This window comes from Parus major, chromosome 5 (assembly GCF_001522545.3).
Source record: "Parus major isolate Abel chromosome 5, Parus_major1.1, whole genome shotgun sequence".
NCBI classification, from domain to species: Eukaryota; Metazoa; Chordata; class Aves; order Passeriformes; family Paridae; genus Parus; species Parus major.
The window spans coordinates 29,354,732-29,373,168 of NC_031774.1; the positions used below are offsets into that span (position 1 = coordinate 29,354,732).

Consider the following 18,437-nt stretch of genomic DNA (forward strand, 5'->3'; position numbering starts at 1 on the left):
CAGAGCAGAATTCATCAGATTTGTGGTTTTAAAAAAGGCAACAGAAGATGCTTCATGAACTGCCAAGATATTTTTTATTTTACACAACTTTGCTGATAAAATTTATTCCTGATTTTCTTTAGTAGGCCTAAAGCTCTTTTAGCTGCTTTTAAACAAGAACTATTTCTATTCAAATAGGTCATCTATTCTTCCTGTTTATTACTGCTTAACAAATCTTAATACTATTTGTAGTATCATAATCCTGTATTTAACAAAGTGCAATGCCATAAAAGAGAGGCTTACAAAATCCTGGGAGCAGGATTAGATAATGATAAACCACATCAGATGAGCTCTTTGCCAACATTGCTGATTTCCAAATAAATGGTTGGGAAAGGTGCCTTATCAATGTCTGCTGTCAGATTACAGACAAATAAAATCTAACATTTAAGCATCAGATAAAGTCCTGCCACAAAGGGTATCTCACCCTTTCTACTGGCTGCAAGATTCCTCCATTTAATGACTTCCTTGCAGTTAGTCTATTCCAGTCTTAACTGTACCAAGAAACAAGGCTGCTTATCCTTCCCTTCTGCAGCCTGCTCCACAGCAGGACCTTCCATCTCAGAAACTTTTTCCTGTGTTCAGAAGATTATTTCTTCCATGTTTAGAATTCTAATCTCAGTTTGTAACTGTTCCAATATTGTGCATTTCACACATCACATCCATCTGAATTCAGGAAAGAGGGAAACAAAAGCCACTAGAGAAGATTTAACACTGACATCCCTCCACCAGCATTACCTCTATGGCTAGTTGATAGTACTCTGCTTCCAAAAGCTGATTTCTCAGTCTTGTTACTGCTGCTGGGAGAAGGATCTGATCCAAAGATGGCACTGGACGGTAGGCAGCAGCAACCAAAATATTCAACACATCCACTTTGCTGATGTAGCTAGAGGTCAAACAAATACATTCACTTTCACTGTATGTATATATATTACACTGTAATGTATGTTACCATACATTAAAGAACTTTATGTCACAGACAACTCTTAGAACAGTGGTTTCTAATCACCAGTACACCAGGTTTCTCTATGCATCTTACTATCCCTGTCAGAGTATTTGTTATTGTTTGGGGTTTCTTTGCCATGTTCAGTGTAACATGCCAACTGAAGACACCAGCTATATCTTACCAAACCAAAACAGTACTTGTGAAATTCATATATCACACCTGCCACCTCGAGCTCTGTAGGACAAAGTGTGAAGTGTAAAACATGAATTCTCAGGAAGCACAGGTTTTAAAATCCTGTATTAAAATACAGACTGAAAGCAGATATACAGTATCAGAAGTAAAATATGTACCCATCTTTGTGAGTAATTTCTTCCTAGTCAGCGAACTCTCTCAGTAATTGTTAAGTAGTCATATTACTTGAACTTCTCCTATTTGAACTTGCACATTATTCCTGTATTATGAACTTGTCATTTAAACTGGTCCCACAGTACAAACACAAATCAACCCTTCCACCTCCACTCCTCCATGAAAAAACGTAATGCTCTTGACAGTACCACAATACATCCTAGTGAATATCTCATTAAATCACCTGTCACAGAGAGCTAGGTCCTGGCTCCTTCCAGCTTTTACAAACATCATTTTAGCACTGAACAGCAATTGTTTCATGATGTCCATGAGGAGTCCAGCATCCACCTCAGGATTAGTGAGCCCTTGGGACAACTTGCAGCAGTGCTCTATCAGTTGATGGCCACATACTATGCTGTCGCTGTGCAGGCTGAGAATGGCAATACACAAGGAAGAGCTGGGAGCCTGACAGTTTGAGGAAAGACAGACAAATATAGGTATTGAGGTAGCTCTCCAGTGAACTGCTTATATTAGACTCTCTCCTGACCTCACCTGTTCATAATAAAATTCACTGCGTACAATTTCATTCTCCTCTTCATTCAGAGAAAAAATCCATTCAAGATCAGTTGCCTTGGGTATTCGTACCACTGTGGAATATTCATTATTAGAAGTTTCTACAGCAAAAATGAAAACACCAGGTAAAATCATTGCACAAGAACCAACAAACCCAGCTAAGGACACATAATGCAGAACATTCCTATCTCTCAAAAAATAGTCATCTATAATCCTCTCATTGTGCCATTTCCTGCCAGCATCACATGTCCAGCACGTATCACAGAAACATTTCCTTCCCTCAGCAGCCTGACAAATTGTACCTAAACTTACTGTCACTGTTACCAAAAACTGGTTCCAGTAATGTATTTTCAAATTATTTTTTAACTTGTATTCTACTGGGCATCAAGCACAGCAGCCTTCCCTCTTTAGCCTTCCCTCAGACAATTTATTAAATATTTCTGAGCAGAAAGGAACTGGAAATGTGAGAGCTGTGGGTTTCAGCTTAAAGGGGAAAATAAAAGAACAGTTTTGAAAGAAAGGGTAAATTGACTTAACCACCTCTATGTTCCATTTTTTTTTTTTTTTAATTTTCTCTTTGACCATAGCATCCATAAACCAAAAGATTTTAAGATGACCTAACTTCTAATGTTAAATTTTCTTATAAAGTAGTGCTACAGAAAACTGGAGTTCTGATCAAATGACTCAAGAAATACAATTTCTGTGAAAAGTAGTTTTCTGTCCTCCAGATTAAGGAAATACTTGTTGGAAAACTTGTAACCTAGAATAGTTATAAATCAAATACTGTCTGTCATCTGAGTGTAGCTGAGAGCACACAAGCCCTCTGATACTCAAGTTTGTGACTGTGGCTCCAAAAAAACAATGGCTAACCTCACAATGCTAAGAAATGGAGAATAATGACAATTTGCTACTCTTACCCTTGATCAGCTTCCTCCGAAAAAAAAAAATACTCAAAACATACTCATTTAGAGTTCACATCCCTTTTTAGACTGTTGAGTAACTCTAAAACTGTAGAATGAATTAAAAAAAACCCAAAGCAGCCAAACCAAACCCCAACATCCCCCCTGCCCTTTTCAACGTTGAAATAGAAACTGAATGGACAAAAATAAATCAAGCTAGAAAATATCTGATAAGCTTTCTTCACAGTCCCATCAGAAAAGTTAGAAAAGCAAAATAAAACTTTCTATCTTAAATCTGATTATTTTCCACATTGTTCTTATCTACTCTTATTGACTGGATCACACAGGTGCAGTGATGTGCAGCAATGCTACACAAAAAACTACATTTCAGCTGTTTCAGTCTTGGAACAAAAGTAGCAGTAAAGCAAGCTTCCATCAACAGCAGGGGAAGAAATTCTCAAATAGCCCATCATACTTCAAAAAGGAACAAATAAGGAAAAATATTCTTATTTGCTTTGTTATTCCACAAATGCAAATTTTGCACCATGTTTCATGCTACTGACATGAGCACTTCATGTAACTGTGTCTTGCTCTGACAGAATTTCACATCAGTGTAGGAAAATTTTGCAGAATCACCCAAAACACCAAAAACAGTAAATACCTCCTGAGGAAAAATAGAGAAAAAATCAATTAAATTTTGCTATTATTCCTGAAGCCTAAGATATTAGATTTGGAAATTGAGGCACCAAAATGCAATCACTATTTTCACAAAATCGACTCAGGAGATGGAACTCAGGACACAACCTGACCCATGAGAGGGGTCTCCTCCTGTGCTACCTCCAGGCAGCCAGCGGTATAAACACCACAGCACATGGCAGTGGTACTCAGAAGTGTATTGCCATGGTTTATAAAAAGAGGATCCCTTAGCACTGCTCTGTAGTGAGCTAATTCCTTCTCATACCACTGCCTGCCACTGACTGTTTCTAGAATGAAAAGTGGATTCTCCAACTCTTTTTCAGTTCCTTTCTATAACACCCATCGAACACATTCAATATCGGCTCAGATATCTCTTGTAAGTCTCAACTTCCATTCACAGAAGTTTGAAATGCTCAATTTCAGCCTGCACATGCAAAAACCATCAATGATTATTTTGTAACTGAAGTTCTGATCACTCTTTAGTTGCAACTAGGTGTATCAGCTTCCAGTAACTAACTGCTAATCAGGCACTTTAAAAAACTGAGGTTTAACATTACTCCATTCCTTACCTTCCACTTGGTCCTGATCTTCTTTTCTGCTGTAATAAAATTACAGAAAGAACCATCATCCCTACTCCAGCATACTGGGAGAAATATGGTTTAAGTCAGACATCAATATAGCTACCCTCCTTCTAACAATGTTCTGTAAAAATCCAACACCTACCCCTACCTGTCCTTTTCAACACACTGTCCTGCCTCTAATCCTTTCTGATTGTTAATCTAAGATTCTGCCTCTGTGTTGTTGTATTTCAACTGCACTAAGTAATTGCCTCTTATGATCTGTAGGAACAGTGCTGTTGCACACATCATAAAAAAGCAGACACTGAGAATATGAACTGCCCAGTATCAGGACATGTCAGAGCTAAAACAAAGTCTTTGGCATCCAAGTCTCTATCCTTAAGATTTAGTTGGGTTTGATATACAAACAGGGCAAGTATAAAAAACCCCAGACAATTAACTAAAACCTGGCAGGCGGCATTCAAGCACAGCATTGAGCACTGCTGGCCTCATCTGGCAACATAAGCAACCATTTGGATACAAACTGTTCAGCTACAAGTGGCTGCTTGTTTTTTCACAGGTTCCCCCCCTCAGATCTGCACAGAATTGCTCTCTTCCTAGGAAGCCTGCTGATACTGCCATAGTGGATACTGCTGTCTGCAGGCTCAATAGGAAAAGGGGAAATGCATCTGAAAGCATGTCTGGAAAGGGTAAACCTTACTCTCTGTGACCCTGTCAAGCCTGCTCAAGGTCACAGACAGTAAAATTCTTTTCACCTGCACTTTTCATTAGCTGGCCTGTGTACACACTATGAATTTCAGTCCAATTCTCAACTGAAAGCAAACACATCATAAAAATCAGTTATCACAACTGTCCCTTTTATTAAAGGCAGTTTCAAAGCCTATCTAATCAGAAACTTGCTTTTTAATTCCCAAGGGTTCAGGGAGACATAACCAAGGAATTACGGATAACTAAAACACTGGTATGTTCAGCAGAGCTAGTCAACATCCAGTGTTATCTAGCAGCTGAATATACTGCAAGGAACTTGGTCATATTGTAGCAATTTGTGCTGTTTTGCACCAAACCATTCAATTCCTAGGTAAGTGATTATGTGATGCTTTAAGAGTTTTTGATACTTAAAGAATTAAAGAATTTGTTGCCTGCACCTCCAATGTTCTTTACAATTTGAAAAGTGAAATGAGGCAAAAGGAACATTCCCACACCTATTAAACCTGAAAATCCCAACAACTGGAGGCCAAACAGCTGATGTTACATTATCCAGATAAAACCAAATGCTTGTGTCTCTCTCATTCCATTCATGCACTCTGCTGAAAATTGAAGAGAACTAGGACAGAAGGACTTACATGCTTGTGTCCTGCACCAAGCCAGGCACGTTTTCTCTGTTGTAGTAGCTATAGCATTGATCACACACACGGGACAGATTTTCCCTGCAAGGTTCTATTTCCATTTTCTTGGTGGAGCAAGAGCTGCACACCAGTCTGCCACAGCGCCTGCAGTGATGGCGCCTGTTAAACTAAGCAAAAGAGGTCATGGATGAGCCACAAAGAGAATTTACTAAAGTCTCCTCCTGTGTCTCTCTCCAGTCGTGAGTAAACTTTATTTCATTAGAAGAGAGGTAATCTCATGCAGGATAAGGCTTTTCAGAATTACACAGTGATTGAGTCTCCCTGTTAAAATTCCTTTTTAAGAAAGCATAGAAAAAGGGAAAAAAAAAAAATCAAACCCTAAAGCCAGAGGTCAGTATTTAAAAAATGTTTGCAGCAGCCTTGGGAAAGCTAATTGGGAAAGCTTGGGAAATTGGGAAATTTAAATTAATTAAATTATCCCAGTTTTGACCACAAAGCTAATTAGATCATGTCCTGGAAAAGTTAAAAGCTCTAGACTGTTTTTCTGATACTATTGTAAAAATTTCCGAATTCAAAAGCAACAGGTACTTTTAGGAAAACAGTACTGTTTCTAAGCAGCAGAAGATAACAGACTGCCAGCACACCTGCAAAATTAAAAATTAATGCTCTCCCTTAGAGCACCAAGGCTGTTGCTCAAGTACTCTGTGAAACAATAGTTTTTAGAAAACCAGCAGCAAAGATTTAATCTTCTATACTTGTAATCTGAATCATACAGTGATCATGTTATTTCTTGCCAGCAGAGTCAACTAGAAAACCTTTTGGAATATTAATACTGCTGCTGTTACACATTTTTGAGATCCCATAGTTGTCTTCTCTCTGATGGCCAGATATCCTCTTTAGGCTCTATCACTTCACGGAACTCTGCAAGGAGCTAACTGTTGCCAGTCTCCTCGCCACTCTAAACAGAAACCAATGGTTAAATACCAAAGGACTAGCAATTTTATTGAGCCCATGGCGATGCAGACAAACCTGCTAAAGTCGTTTGGGTCTTTCAGGAAACAGACTATGAGGAAGTGCTCATATTAAGGTCACAGTTGTAGGAATGTCTGTACTTTGTTTTTGCTCCTTACCATAGTGAAGCGCTCAGTTTTGCAAACCATACATATCGTTTCAGTGTCATCAGGTATCCATTCCTGCTTTGGTGGTGGCTTCTCAGGAGGCACAAATTCTTGAGGAAACAAGTTCTGCTGCAGGCTTCTGTCTCTGGGACTTGCAGATATGGTTACACCTGAAAATGAGCCAGGCCAAGAAAAATATGGAATGGAATTTAAGCTGTTTAATAGAGGCTCAAGGACCAGAAAACGCCATGAGTCAATGAGGCTGTAAGATCTTTCTGTCTCACAAGATGACTACTACCATTACCTTTCAGCTAGGCATGGCAGAATAACATTGTACAAGGAATATATATGCTTCAAACTAAGATTGTAAAATTGTAAACTTATAGTACCTCAAGGCTGACAAGAAAGAAAAAGCACTTAGTAAGAGACCTTTACTGCAACAATATACAGAGAGGTATAAGACAACATGTCAACGTCTGTTCTTGTATCACAAGCAGAGATTCGGAGGAGGAAGACAAAAAAATACCATAGCCATTGGATACCAAAACACAATACAGAATAAAATAGAATTTGAAGTATGCACAGTGTTGACATTCCCAGAGACTGGGAGTTTCCTTTGTTATCTCAGGAAAGATGTGGTGTGGCTAGCAACAGCCTAGCTCTACCTATTCTGGTCACCTTTACAATCGACTGTGAGGAAATCAGTTCACAGAGGCAGAAATTTAAGTGTGGCCCTTGGGATCTTCAACCCCAGCAATGGAATACTTATTGAATGAAGTCTACAGTATTAGATAGGCTTTTAGGCTTTTTTTTTATAAATGACATGAATCAGTTACTCAACAGGTTAATTAAAAAGTTCAACATGTCACTGCAGCCCTTCAAGCCACCTTTTGTGTACATGCATATTAAACTAAAGAAGAACAAAAATCTTCATTTCACTAAAGCTAACTCATTTTCATTTAAGTATATACCAGATTCCAAACATGGTCCATTAAAGGACCATGCATTCAAGTTTTTTTAACAGGATAGACGTATTAGGCTGACCATTATAAGAAAAAACTGAAGAGCTACACAGCCCAATCCAAAACACTGCTGTCACTTCATGAAAGCAAGAAGAGTCTTCAGGATACAGACGCAGGAAATAATTCAGACACCCTACACTGTAGATCAGGATATCATTCTGCAGTTCTAGTTCAGACCCATCACTTGCTAAGAGTCATCATCCTTGGAGGTCTGAGGATATTCTGTTAGTCTTTCCCTGAGAGCACACACAGACTGCATCTCTTGCACGAGTTGCGGAACAAAATCTGCAGGAGAGTCTCCCGTTATTTCTTAGCTTTGAATATTCTCCAGTTGTTCTGGCTTAAATTACTTAGTTTCCATTTTTTTGTGTCTGAGGACTGTGAGTGGAGCCTCTCAGACAATACAAGGTGTGCTACTTTCCTCAGGTCACAACAGGAATCAGAGGGAAGAAAAAAAAATCAATGACCACAGAATGACATACCAGTGAATGAACTGGGAGAAAATGGCTGGGAGGGGCTGATCTCCACTGGAGAATGGGTTGGGCACTGGGTAAACAGGTGGTGGGTATTTCTTTTTCTTGGGTTTTGTTCTTCTTTTCTGTTTTTCTTATGTCCCTTTTCATCATGATCATCATTGCTATATCTTACTTGATTTCAGTTATTAAACTCTCCTTACCTCAACCCACAGGTTTTACCCTTTTCAGAATCTCCTTTACATCCCACCTGTGAAGGGGCTGGGGGGGAAATGATCAAGCAGCTGTGGTTGCTGCTGAGGTTAAATCCCAACAGGCACCAAGGTCTTAACCTTACCAGTAAAGCTGACAGGAGATAGTTCTGATGATCCTGGTTTAGACAATGCTTCACACTCCGTCACCTGATTAAGACTCTCTTGAATACGGGTCAGAGAATCTAGAACAAAGGGAAGAAAGGGGGAAAAACAATCAGAGGACAATACTGATCAATTCATCTATCTGTTTTCAAGAAGATTAGAGAAATCCATTCACAGGACTATGTAAATTCAGCACAATACAGGACTACCTATGGAATTACATATTACTGTCTGCATGCAAATTACCCCACAAAAAGTAATGCAAAACTGTATAAAATTCAATTACCTAAAAAACAAAGAAAGGGATCCTTATCAAAGCAAGGATGTAATGATCACTATAGGAACAATACAGCAGAGAATTGTGTAATTCACAAATAATACACAAATGTGTAAAATTTCATTTTATTTCACCCTATCGTCTTTCTTGTATTAACCAATTGTGAAAACAATTGGTTAATACAAGATGCTCATGGCAAATATTAAATGATTCACATTGCAGTGGAAGGAACACACATATTTGCAAAATTATGGATCATTTGGCAGGAAGAGATAGATAAGTCTGATGTTTTTATGTAGCAAGAGCTGTGTCTAAATCACAAAATGAAGTCAACACCTGGAAACTGGTATAATGAAAATTGGTACCACATCAGCAGGTACAAATAGAGATAGATACAGAACCATATCTTTTTAATACAGTGACACAGGAGCACTGGAATGGATCTGCAGCACCCTCTGCTGTTCCAGTTCTAAAATCTCAAAAGAAGCCAAGTGCACGAGACACAAAGACAACATGAATGAGAAGGGATTGGCAAGCCAGAAAGCAGAACCATAACAAGACTGTTAAACAGAACTACGAGTCTAGAAGCTTTCTGTATGAAAAAGCAATAGGACTCTGGTAGGAGGGGATACTACAGAAGACTAAATCCCATTCTACTTGAGGGAAGATGTAGCTGGCTGCAGGCTTTAGAAGTGCTGAAATTGTCAGTGACTGCACTGAACAGGACTGAAATAAAACTGATCAATATTATACAAGAAAAGAAACCTCAATAAGGAACAACAGAGAAAGCAGTTGGTCCTTGAAAACCTCTATTTACAAGAAAGGTAAAGACTTTAAGGACACATACTGCGCTGGAGGGAGACTGAAGGCACACACATCTAAAAAAAGTTATGCCACGATTGCTGAAATTATTCTGGGAGGATTTTGGCCCTTCCTTCCCAAACGAAATCCAGCATTCTGATAGTTACCTGATCTCTTTTCTTTTAATGTGAAAGGGAAGTTGAGAGCTTTTTCTGCATACTTGGAAAGCAAATTGTCAATGTCTTCTACATTAAAACCAATTTCCTGCCCAGCTAAAAGCTGGTGCAGTGTCTGCACAGCTTCAGCTACCCAGTCCACCTTCATATTCATGAGGAGCTGTTCCAACATAAGCAGTGGCCTTGAGGAGAGGTGGAAGTAGTTAACACGGGAGAGCTCAGGCAGAGTCAGGAGCACCTGAGACACACAAAAAAAAGAAGTATCATAGAATTACACACCTTTAAGTCTTTGTTTCTGTGAGATTAAAGGCAAGAAACTAGAGCAGAGAATGGGATGACAGGTGGAGGTCAAAAAAAAGGAGGTGGGACTTCTCAGGCCAATTCCTACTTCTGTTACAAACTTACTGAGAGGATTTACAGAATCACTTAGCTTCCACTCCCCATTCTATAAAATACTGCCTCATTTCAGAGACTATGGAAGAGTGAAAAAAACTTTTGTGACCCTGTGACGAGTATGTTGTAGCACAGTACAGCACATTCTCTTATTAAAATAAACTTATAAAAAGCATATTAGCCCAATGCTTATCCTCCTATCATTTGAGGAACTGTTAAGAGACAAAATAAGAGCAATTCTCCCCTATATTAATACAGATTCTTTTCAAATTAAGTCATATCTTCAGAAGGAACAAGTAAGGAAACAGGCAGCCCAGCAAAATACTGTTGTGGCACACACTGGAGCAAGCTGCTGTTTACAGTCCTACACCAGAACAGACATTAACACAATCGCTGCATTTTGTTTATATGTAATGCATTCAGCTAAGGTAATCTGCTGATTAATGCATCTACTCCCAGGCTGAGCACAGAATCTGTGTGACTTCTGTAAAGGCAGTGGCCATCCAGAAAGGGGAGTGATACTCTCCACCTCTGGAAGGCATCTGGGAGAAACATTAAGTCAAAAAACCACCATAAGGGTGGGCACACGTAGGGCACCTGGTGTTACTGATACAGAGAGTAAGCTGAGGATACTTTCTTCTTCACTTGGGACAAAGACATCAACTGTTCTGATAAACTCCACAATTTCATTTTATTCCACCCTATCGTCTTTCAGCCTGTGTGTTCCTCCACTCCCCACAGTTCATACACAAGACTGCTTTGTTCATAATATGGAACTGCAAAAGTGGAGAAAGAAAAGAGAAGCTTTAAGTCATCTCTAACTTCCCTTTGGATCTTGAGACTCCAGATCTTAGACTCGATGTGGTAAGACTGCTCTGGTAAAACCTGCAGGCTTTTTATATTATGGAAATATTATGCATTAAAAAATTATACAGTTATTTATTGCTGATAATCCCTCAAGGCAGGGGTTTTACTGACCTTTGATCCTATATAGAGTGCCTGGATTTCATTCCTGCGTGCTGTTGTCAGGCTGGCATAGAAGTGAGCTGTGAGGTAATCAGCCAAGAAGTGAGAGGCTGCCAAGCTCGGATGCTGGTCAAGGGACTGTTCACTGATGGCAAGGCAAACACCAGGGTCCTCGATTCTTTGTAAAAGCTACAAAACCAAATAAAACACACAAAACCCTACAACACTCCTGGAAGGCAGCCTTCTGTCCATGACAGTTTATTACCCTACAATGTTCCAGAAAGCAAATTAATTCACTCTCCAAGTGACAGTTACATCATTATTAAAACCAAAAATGTTGACACCACTAATTTGGGCACTGAAGCACAGCTGACCAATTTATGTTATTAATTTCACTTCTGATTCTTCTGCTTAAGCAGCTGTGACATGTTTCATTGTGATTTTTCAAATGAAAGGAGCATTGTATTTCCATGTAAGTGACATTAATACTATTAGGTCCAAGAACCAAATTGCCAAGCTGGATTTTTACTTAAGCAGAACAGGGGAGAGCTAGGAATCTAAAAGCTTATCTAAGCAAGTGACATCTCTTAAGGGTGGAACCAAAAAGCCCATGAAAACACACACAGTGAAGGCAGGGAAAACAGCTGTCAACTTATGTGATCTGTGGATATGAGGCTGAGAGTGTCTTGCTATTACCTGCAGTGCCTTTTCCATGTCTCCCATCTCCAGTAAGTGGAGAAGGTGCTCACGGTGAAGATTGATCAAGTCTTCTCTTGGTACAGGATACAAGTGTCCCCACTCCTCACACAATTCATAATCCTAAAGAATTAAGGAAAAAAAAAAGTAAAACCCTTCCCTCATACAGTTGCTTCCCCCAAAGTTCTGATCAAGAGATTCTGTAGCTTAGACTCCTCTCCCAGATAAAAAAAAAATAATTACATTGACAAGGGAAGATGATGGCCAATTTTGTCAGTCACAGCCTGCATTTAAAATACCTTGTTTACCTTCCAGTAAACAAGTCAGCTTTTCAGAAAGACATTTAAAGACAGACATATTTACAGTATTAGCATTTACCTAATAATCAAATTTGTATTATGACCAAAGTTATACTATTCTAAAATCTTCAAAATTTTAAAAGAAAAGAACAGGTTATATATCAGAGTAAGAGTTTTAACAAAAATTTAAGCATGAGTAACTACATGTAAATCTTGATATTCAACACAGATCTGTATTTGCTTCTGTAGCACAGAGCTGAGTAAATGAATCCTTCCTCCCCACTGATTATTTTAAGATACTATTCCAATGAATTTATTTACTCAAAGTTTAATGTATTCTAGTTCAACAAAATTCACATAATGATTTGTGATTCATATAATACCTTTGCTTTAAGAATGATACTCATCACAGCCTGGGGGTCATCAGTGCAGGCTTTTTTCAGATCCTGCCAGTCATTCCACAATGGTTCACTTTGCACATTCAAAATCTGAAAAAGTTAATATAGAGTAGCGCAAATTCTAGAATTTTAATTCATGGCAATCAATAGCCTAAGAAAACAGCTAAGCTGATCACATCAAGAGCTGCTTCACAGAACAAAAAAATCAAAAAGAAGACCCATGTTTATCTCTAGCCCTCTTCAGGGATGATGTAATGCCCTTGCACTCCAAAAAAACCTCCACAGTTTTCACAGATGTGAGTCTTTAAAACACATTTATAAGGGAAGGTTTTTGAAAGATTAGATGGCAATAATTATGGATGTAAAAGTGCATGTTTACTGCAGACATTGCTGGCACTAACAGAGAGACAACTCAGCTGCCAGTTAGCAGAACTCCCACCAGACAGAACTCAGCAGGGACAGCTCCTAATTTTTCTGTTTGGCTTTTCAGTCTGTGCTGACCTCCAGGCCAGCCTGTCTGACTTAACCTGGGTATCTTCACAATGCTGCAGTTAGAACTGACTGCAATACAAACTTGCTCCTTGGACCACTAGTCTTGTTAATTACCTGCATTTCTCAAACTTGTAAAATGATTAACTGCCATGGAAAGCTTCCAGAGAGACTAGAATTTGTATAGAATGGAAAATACTTTGCAAAACAATCAGATTCACACAAATATTTATATCTAAATGTGTTCGCAGACCTGAATGCTAATAGGCGAGTGGTAAAGTTATGAAGGACAGAAGCTGAGTGTTAATTGGCTGCTATAGTACTTCACATGAACTGTTTTGGATAAAAGACTTGAAAAGCTCTCATGATCAAAAAAGAACCAAAGGCTAAGTCTTTTTAGAGGGCAAACAATATTTGCTTCCTGCTGCCTATTTCATCTCTCTGGTTACTTGAAGAATGACTTTGTACCTTTTGATAAACCAGAAGTTCTTTCTTCCTGCTCTGCAGATTGGCTTTTAGTTCATGAGGTATGCCCAGATCAGAAACGCAGTAAGCTAGAATTTCCAAACAGGCATCAAGGGGCCACTTGTCCAGACAGCGCAGGGCCAGTCTACTTCTCAACACTGCATTTTTTACTGGGAACAAGTATTGCCAACCATCCTTATCTGTGGAGGAAACAAAACACTAATCTGAAATTCAGTTTCTACAATTCAGAAATTCAGAAAACAAAAAAAAATCCTTATCCTTGCTGGATCACATCAACAAAAGAAACACTGTCAGGGCTGAAAAATCTTTGTAAGAGTCATCCCAAGCATCAAATTTTTGGAAAACATCCAAAGTTAGCATGAGATACTATTCAGACTCCAAAAGGCACCTTTCACAGATCACATCATCTATGCAGGACAATGATACTGCTGTAAGAGATTTTTCATAAACAGTACAATGGTGTGCCCTGGTGTATTTGGCTCCTCACATAAAAATAACACCACAGATGCATTCCAGTTCTCTTGTACTGAATTGATCCTGATTTGCACATTTGTGAAACAGAAACACCACCATTAGAGAAAGCAAATTCAGGATGAAGAAAGGAAAATTATCTATTTCCATCTCTGGATTTGCCCAAGGACCACTACTTTAGTTTCTATGTCTTGACCCAGACTACATTCTTTATTTAAAAAAAAAAAAAGGAAAAAAAGCCTGACTTAATCTTTCTTACCTTCAGCAGCTGCACAACTCAGCACAGCATCCTTTACACTGACCACTTCCTCCACATCCTGACTGTACAGATCCAAGACCTTCAGAGCTCTGTCCCAATCCTTTGCCGCAAGAGCTTGCTCAAAGACTCCCATTAAAACTTTAACAGCTGTGGTGGAATGTAATCCTAGGAGAACCAGAGACATGTATGCCTTGCCAGACAAGACAGTAGCCAAACTGCTACCTTCCTCTTGATTCCGAAGCGGGTCAAACATAGCAAGAAGAAATCGTTCCAATATTGGGAACTCCTTCAACAGCGCCTCACACTCCCTGGAAATCTGTTCCAAGCTTAAGGGCACCTCCCGTTTGCCCCGAAATTCCATCCAAGACAAGCTTGACTTGTGAATTTTCTGTATATTAGATGCACTTAGACATGCCACTGTAGCCATTAGCTTTGACTGAGACTTCAGGAAGTCCAAGGAGGAGGCAGTGAGTGTGTGCTGGCTCAAGTCATTCAGAGAGGATGAGGCTTGAGTGGAGATATCCTCAGAGGTCACTGCAGAATTGTGAATAGGTATTTCAACATCTGGCAGGCAGTGGCAGGCACACTGGTGTGTCAAGTTGCTGATGTTTGTCAGAAGAGACTTTGCCTGTCTGTTTTGTCTTGCACTGCACAAGGACAGTGGCTCACAGCAAGAGTTAACAATGACTTGCTGCACATTCAGGTTCAACTCTTCCTTAGCCAAGAGAGAAGAAAGCCTGTAGGATTGACAACAGAACAAGCTTACCCAGCACATATAAAAGGTACTTTATAATTACATATTTTCATAAATCTTCCAAATGCTTTGAGAACACAAGCCCCCTAATATTCTTCACAGGTACATGCACAAGAAGATTACATATACTTAGAGCTTATGCTGTCATTGCTTTACAGAAAGGGTACTTACTCCTCAAACATTGACTTTTACCTAAATGCAAGCTACTAAAATAGTTCACCGTTAGCACTCATCTTTTTAAAAGCTACCTCATCAAATCAGACAGTTTCCATGCCAATCTAAATTAGTAGTTGCAATGGAAGGAGTCTAGGTTATCCAGTTTACCTGCTGACAAGGGCAAGAGTCATGCCCAGTATTCTTAGTTACACCTACAGGCCTACTTTATCGTACTACATTGATAAGCTGCAAGTGTGCTCCTCTGAACTGTCACACAGTTAAAAAAAAAAAATTCACATAATTTCACTCTCACTTCACAACAGATAGTAGTTGTTAAAAATATGGAGCCACTATTCTCCCAATCAAAAATCTTCAGGTTGATGGAGAAGGCACTGACAAAGCTCCTCCCTACACACCAATCCTTGCAGCATCAAGTGATCAGCTGGTGGGACACAGCAGGCTGTACCACCTGTGGTAAGTAGCCAAAGAACTTAATCACAGCTGAGGTAGAAGTCAACAATACCAAAATAACCTACAGGAGTACATAATCTGAAAAGCACTGACCTGTCAGGATGAACTTGTCTCTCAAAAATAAGCTGGGAAAGCAGCTGAGATGGACTCTGCTGTAACAGTATGAAAGGGTTTCCCACTTTCACTTCTGCAGATACATCTTAGAGAAAAAACACCAGAATATTTATTATAATACAAACACATTAGCTGAACACACTAGCCAACTTTTATTTTAGGAATATAAATTTTAATGCCCTGAGTCTAATAAATTCACAGAGTTCTAAATTCACATTAGAATGATAAAATCTAGAGTAAATTGCAAGGCATTTGTGATTATGATATACCTCTCAATCTCGGCAACATTATGTTACCAAAACAGGTAAAGTAGAGACTCTTCAGCCTTTAAACAAGATCTAGGTTCAAAAAGTTTAGAAACTCTACTTCCAACTTTCAGCAAAATATGTATTTACAGCGAGAAGCAGAAAACACGCAGAATTATTTTCTGAGTCTCAGGATGTAGATTAATGACTCCATGCTCTGTCAAAGTCGGTTAGCAAGGGCAGAGGGAACTCACAGGTGTACAGGTACTTTTATGAAGAGTGAAACTCTGGCCACTATTGCTGGAAAGCATTTGTATCCACTACTGAGTTAAGCCAAGTAACTTTGGACACATTCTCCTAAGTTTACCTTTACTTTTTATTTTCCAATACATTTCCCCCAAACTCACCCAGCCCTTGAGTATTTTTGTGCAATTTTTGGCTTTGTCAGTTAGCCAGTGAGGACTAAATCATGTCTATGCAGAAGTTATGGTTGGCATGGCAGCGACCTGAGCTGAACCAGCATGTCTGCAAACAGATCTTTCCCCTTTTTTCTTACCCTCTTGGGAAGGTATTCCCTGAAATCAGTACTGTGGTATTTCACATTAATGCAGCTCATTTAGTGTCAGCTTTAAAACACTTACACGCATTTTTACTCCTTGTACAGTGAATTGTTCTGCTCTTCTGACAGCTTTATGTGCTGACAGTACATTCCTTTTCATGGACCACCATCATTTGCTGATTCTATAAAAAAATTCTGCCTGGTTACCCCTGCATGGCCTTCTACACACTCTTTCCTTATCCCTGTGGAGCAGCAAAGTGCTTGCTGCCTCTAAGGAAGCTGTAATTTACACAGAATGCTGAACCACTGGATGCAAAAATCAATCTTGCCTTACAGGGATAATACTAAGAATTTTTGGATGTCAAGGGCTGTTTTGTCTCCGCTCTAAGTGGAGTGCAGTGCCTGGATCAGCAGTTAGCCCTTCTGTTCTCATTTTCCCACTAACATCAACTATTTTTGTGTGAGCTGTGGGTGGCCTAGGTGTTATGAAATAAAAGAAAAAGGAATGTAATGATCAGTTGAAATCAAAAGCACAGGTAGTAGGTACATTTGGCAAGGAACTAATTTTGCACAATTACTTTCCAGAATTAGGTCAGATTACACAGTCTGAGGATCTTCATCTAGGCTCAGACTATGCAGCAGAAACCCCTTACCTAGCTCTGCATTCAAGCTTCGTAACACCACAGCAGCCAGTGTAGTGATGTAGTCAAGGAAGGCCTTCACAAAGTTTGTCTGCATGTTGTTCTCTGGCATGGTTTGGGTATGCTGGTCAAGAGTTCTCAGCAGGAGCTGCGTTTGGTTCCAAACCAGGTGCTTTTCCAGCTCCATTGGTTTGAGAGAGCTCTGCTCCACCAAGGTGCTAAGCAGGCTCCCTTTAGAGTCTGGTTTAAGAGAACAGAGGTATGTCCAAGATTCAAGGATTAAATGTCAAAAAGAAAGGAGGCAGGTGGGGGAGAGAGAGAAATGCTTTAGCTTTATTTCCTCTCTGCAATTATTGCTCTCAGTATAAGCATTAGAATTTAACTGAAAACAAGGGAAATTTTTACTATTAGCATTATAATTCAACAGAAAGCAACAGAAATTTTCACAGCAGAATAAAACTACAGTTCATCTAAACTGGTAACCACAGCTCTGACAAGTTAGAACTATATTAAGGCAGACCTAAAATATATCTAGTTCTGTGCCATTAACATTTATTCTAAAACACAGATGCTGACCAATTCTTGAGCTCCAAAACATTCAGCTCTTAGAGCTCTCCTAAATTTTTGCTCAGTAAATATTTTAAGAACACAAAAAGCCATTTAGAAATTTGGTGAATAGAAGAAGAGAAACACCAATGCTATATAATGAAGAGAGGTGTAAGAAAAAACAGCTGTGGAAAAGATGAGATGTTTTATGACAGCCCTATGCAAATTGGAAGGTATTATGATATTACAGAGGTTTTGTAAGTTTATCTCCACTTTGTTACAAAAAAAAAAGTGAAAGAAGCAAGAGTAAGAATACACCTATTTATCTACAGGGTGCCACATTAAAATACACTTGAAAGAATTCCTTGCTAGGACTGCATAGAAATAGGACAAATAATGTCTCTGACAAGTTTAGAATTTTAGCTGTGAAAACAAATGTAAGAATTACAGACAAATTTTACCCTTTGCATTTATATTTTTTAAAATACGTATTTATGCATATGTCAAAGAGCATTACTGCTGGATTTATTGCTGTCTGGAAAGGCCAAAGAAAAAATTTAGATCCATATATCAATCAGTCTTTATGTTCACAAAAATAACTCACCCACAGAACGTTCAACACAAGCCAGTGCCTCCAGGATATGATCCAGGTTTTGTGATAAAACAATTTCATTAGTAATACTTTCTTCAGTCAAGGTAGGGTAGCAAGCTTGCAGAAGGTCTACAATACTGCATCGAAAATGACTCCCTATTTTCTCATCTGCAACCTCTACAAAGACAGAGAAAGAAACAGCAGCTATAACAAAGACACAAGTATTTTTGCATAGAAGAAGGCCCACAAAACCGGAAGTA

The 18,437-nt window shown here is 39.0% G+C and overlaps 1 protein-coding gene across 9 annotated transcripts in view; it reads right to left on the minus strand.

Moving 5' to 3' along the window:
- Positions 1 to 18,437, minus strand: part of ZFYVE26 (zinc finger FYVE-type containing 26) — a 46,594-nt gene that overhangs the window by 10,300 nt on the left and 17,857 nt on the right. For 5 of the 9 annotated variants that reach the window (XM_015631642.3, XM_015631643.3, XM_015631647.3 and 2 more), the window contains 16 exons: positions 18,190 to 18,354; positions 17,052 to 17,279; positions 15,574 to 15,679; positions 14,100 to 14,836; positions 13,352 to 13,548; positions 12,380 to 12,484; positions 11,698 to 11,820; positions 11,014 to 11,190; positions 9,634 to 9,880; positions 8,370 to 8,468; positions 6,550 to 6,707; positions 5,417 to 5,586; positions 4,065 to 4,093; positions 1,880 to 2,001; positions 1,572 to 1,792; positions 775 to 922 (listed from right to left, as the gene is read on the minus strand). In XM_015631642.3, the coding sequence (XP_015487128.2) occupies positions 775 to 922; positions 1,572 to 1,792; positions 1,880 to 2,001; positions 4,065 to 4,093; positions 5,417 to 5,586; positions 6,550 to 6,707; positions 8,370 to 8,468; positions 9,634 to 9,880; positions 11,014 to 11,190; positions 11,698 to 11,820; positions 12,380 to 12,484; positions 13,352 to 13,548; positions 14,100 to 14,836; positions 15,574 to 15,679; positions 17,052 to 17,279; positions 18,190 to 18,354 (3,032 nt within the window). The remainder of the gene's footprint in view (positions 1 to 774; positions 923 to 1,571; positions 1,793 to 1,879; positions 2,002 to 4,064; positions 4,094 to 5,416; positions 5,587 to 6,549; positions 6,708 to 8,369; positions 8,469 to 9,633; positions 9,881 to 11,013; positions 11,191 to 11,697; positions 11,821 to 12,379; positions 12,485 to 13,351; positions 13,549 to 14,099; positions 14,837 to 15,573; positions 15,680 to 17,051; positions 17,280 to 18,189; positions 18,355 to 18,437) is intronic. The other 4 variants (XM_015631646.3, XM_015631644.3, XM_015631645.3 and 1 more) reach the window with 4 other exon arrangements.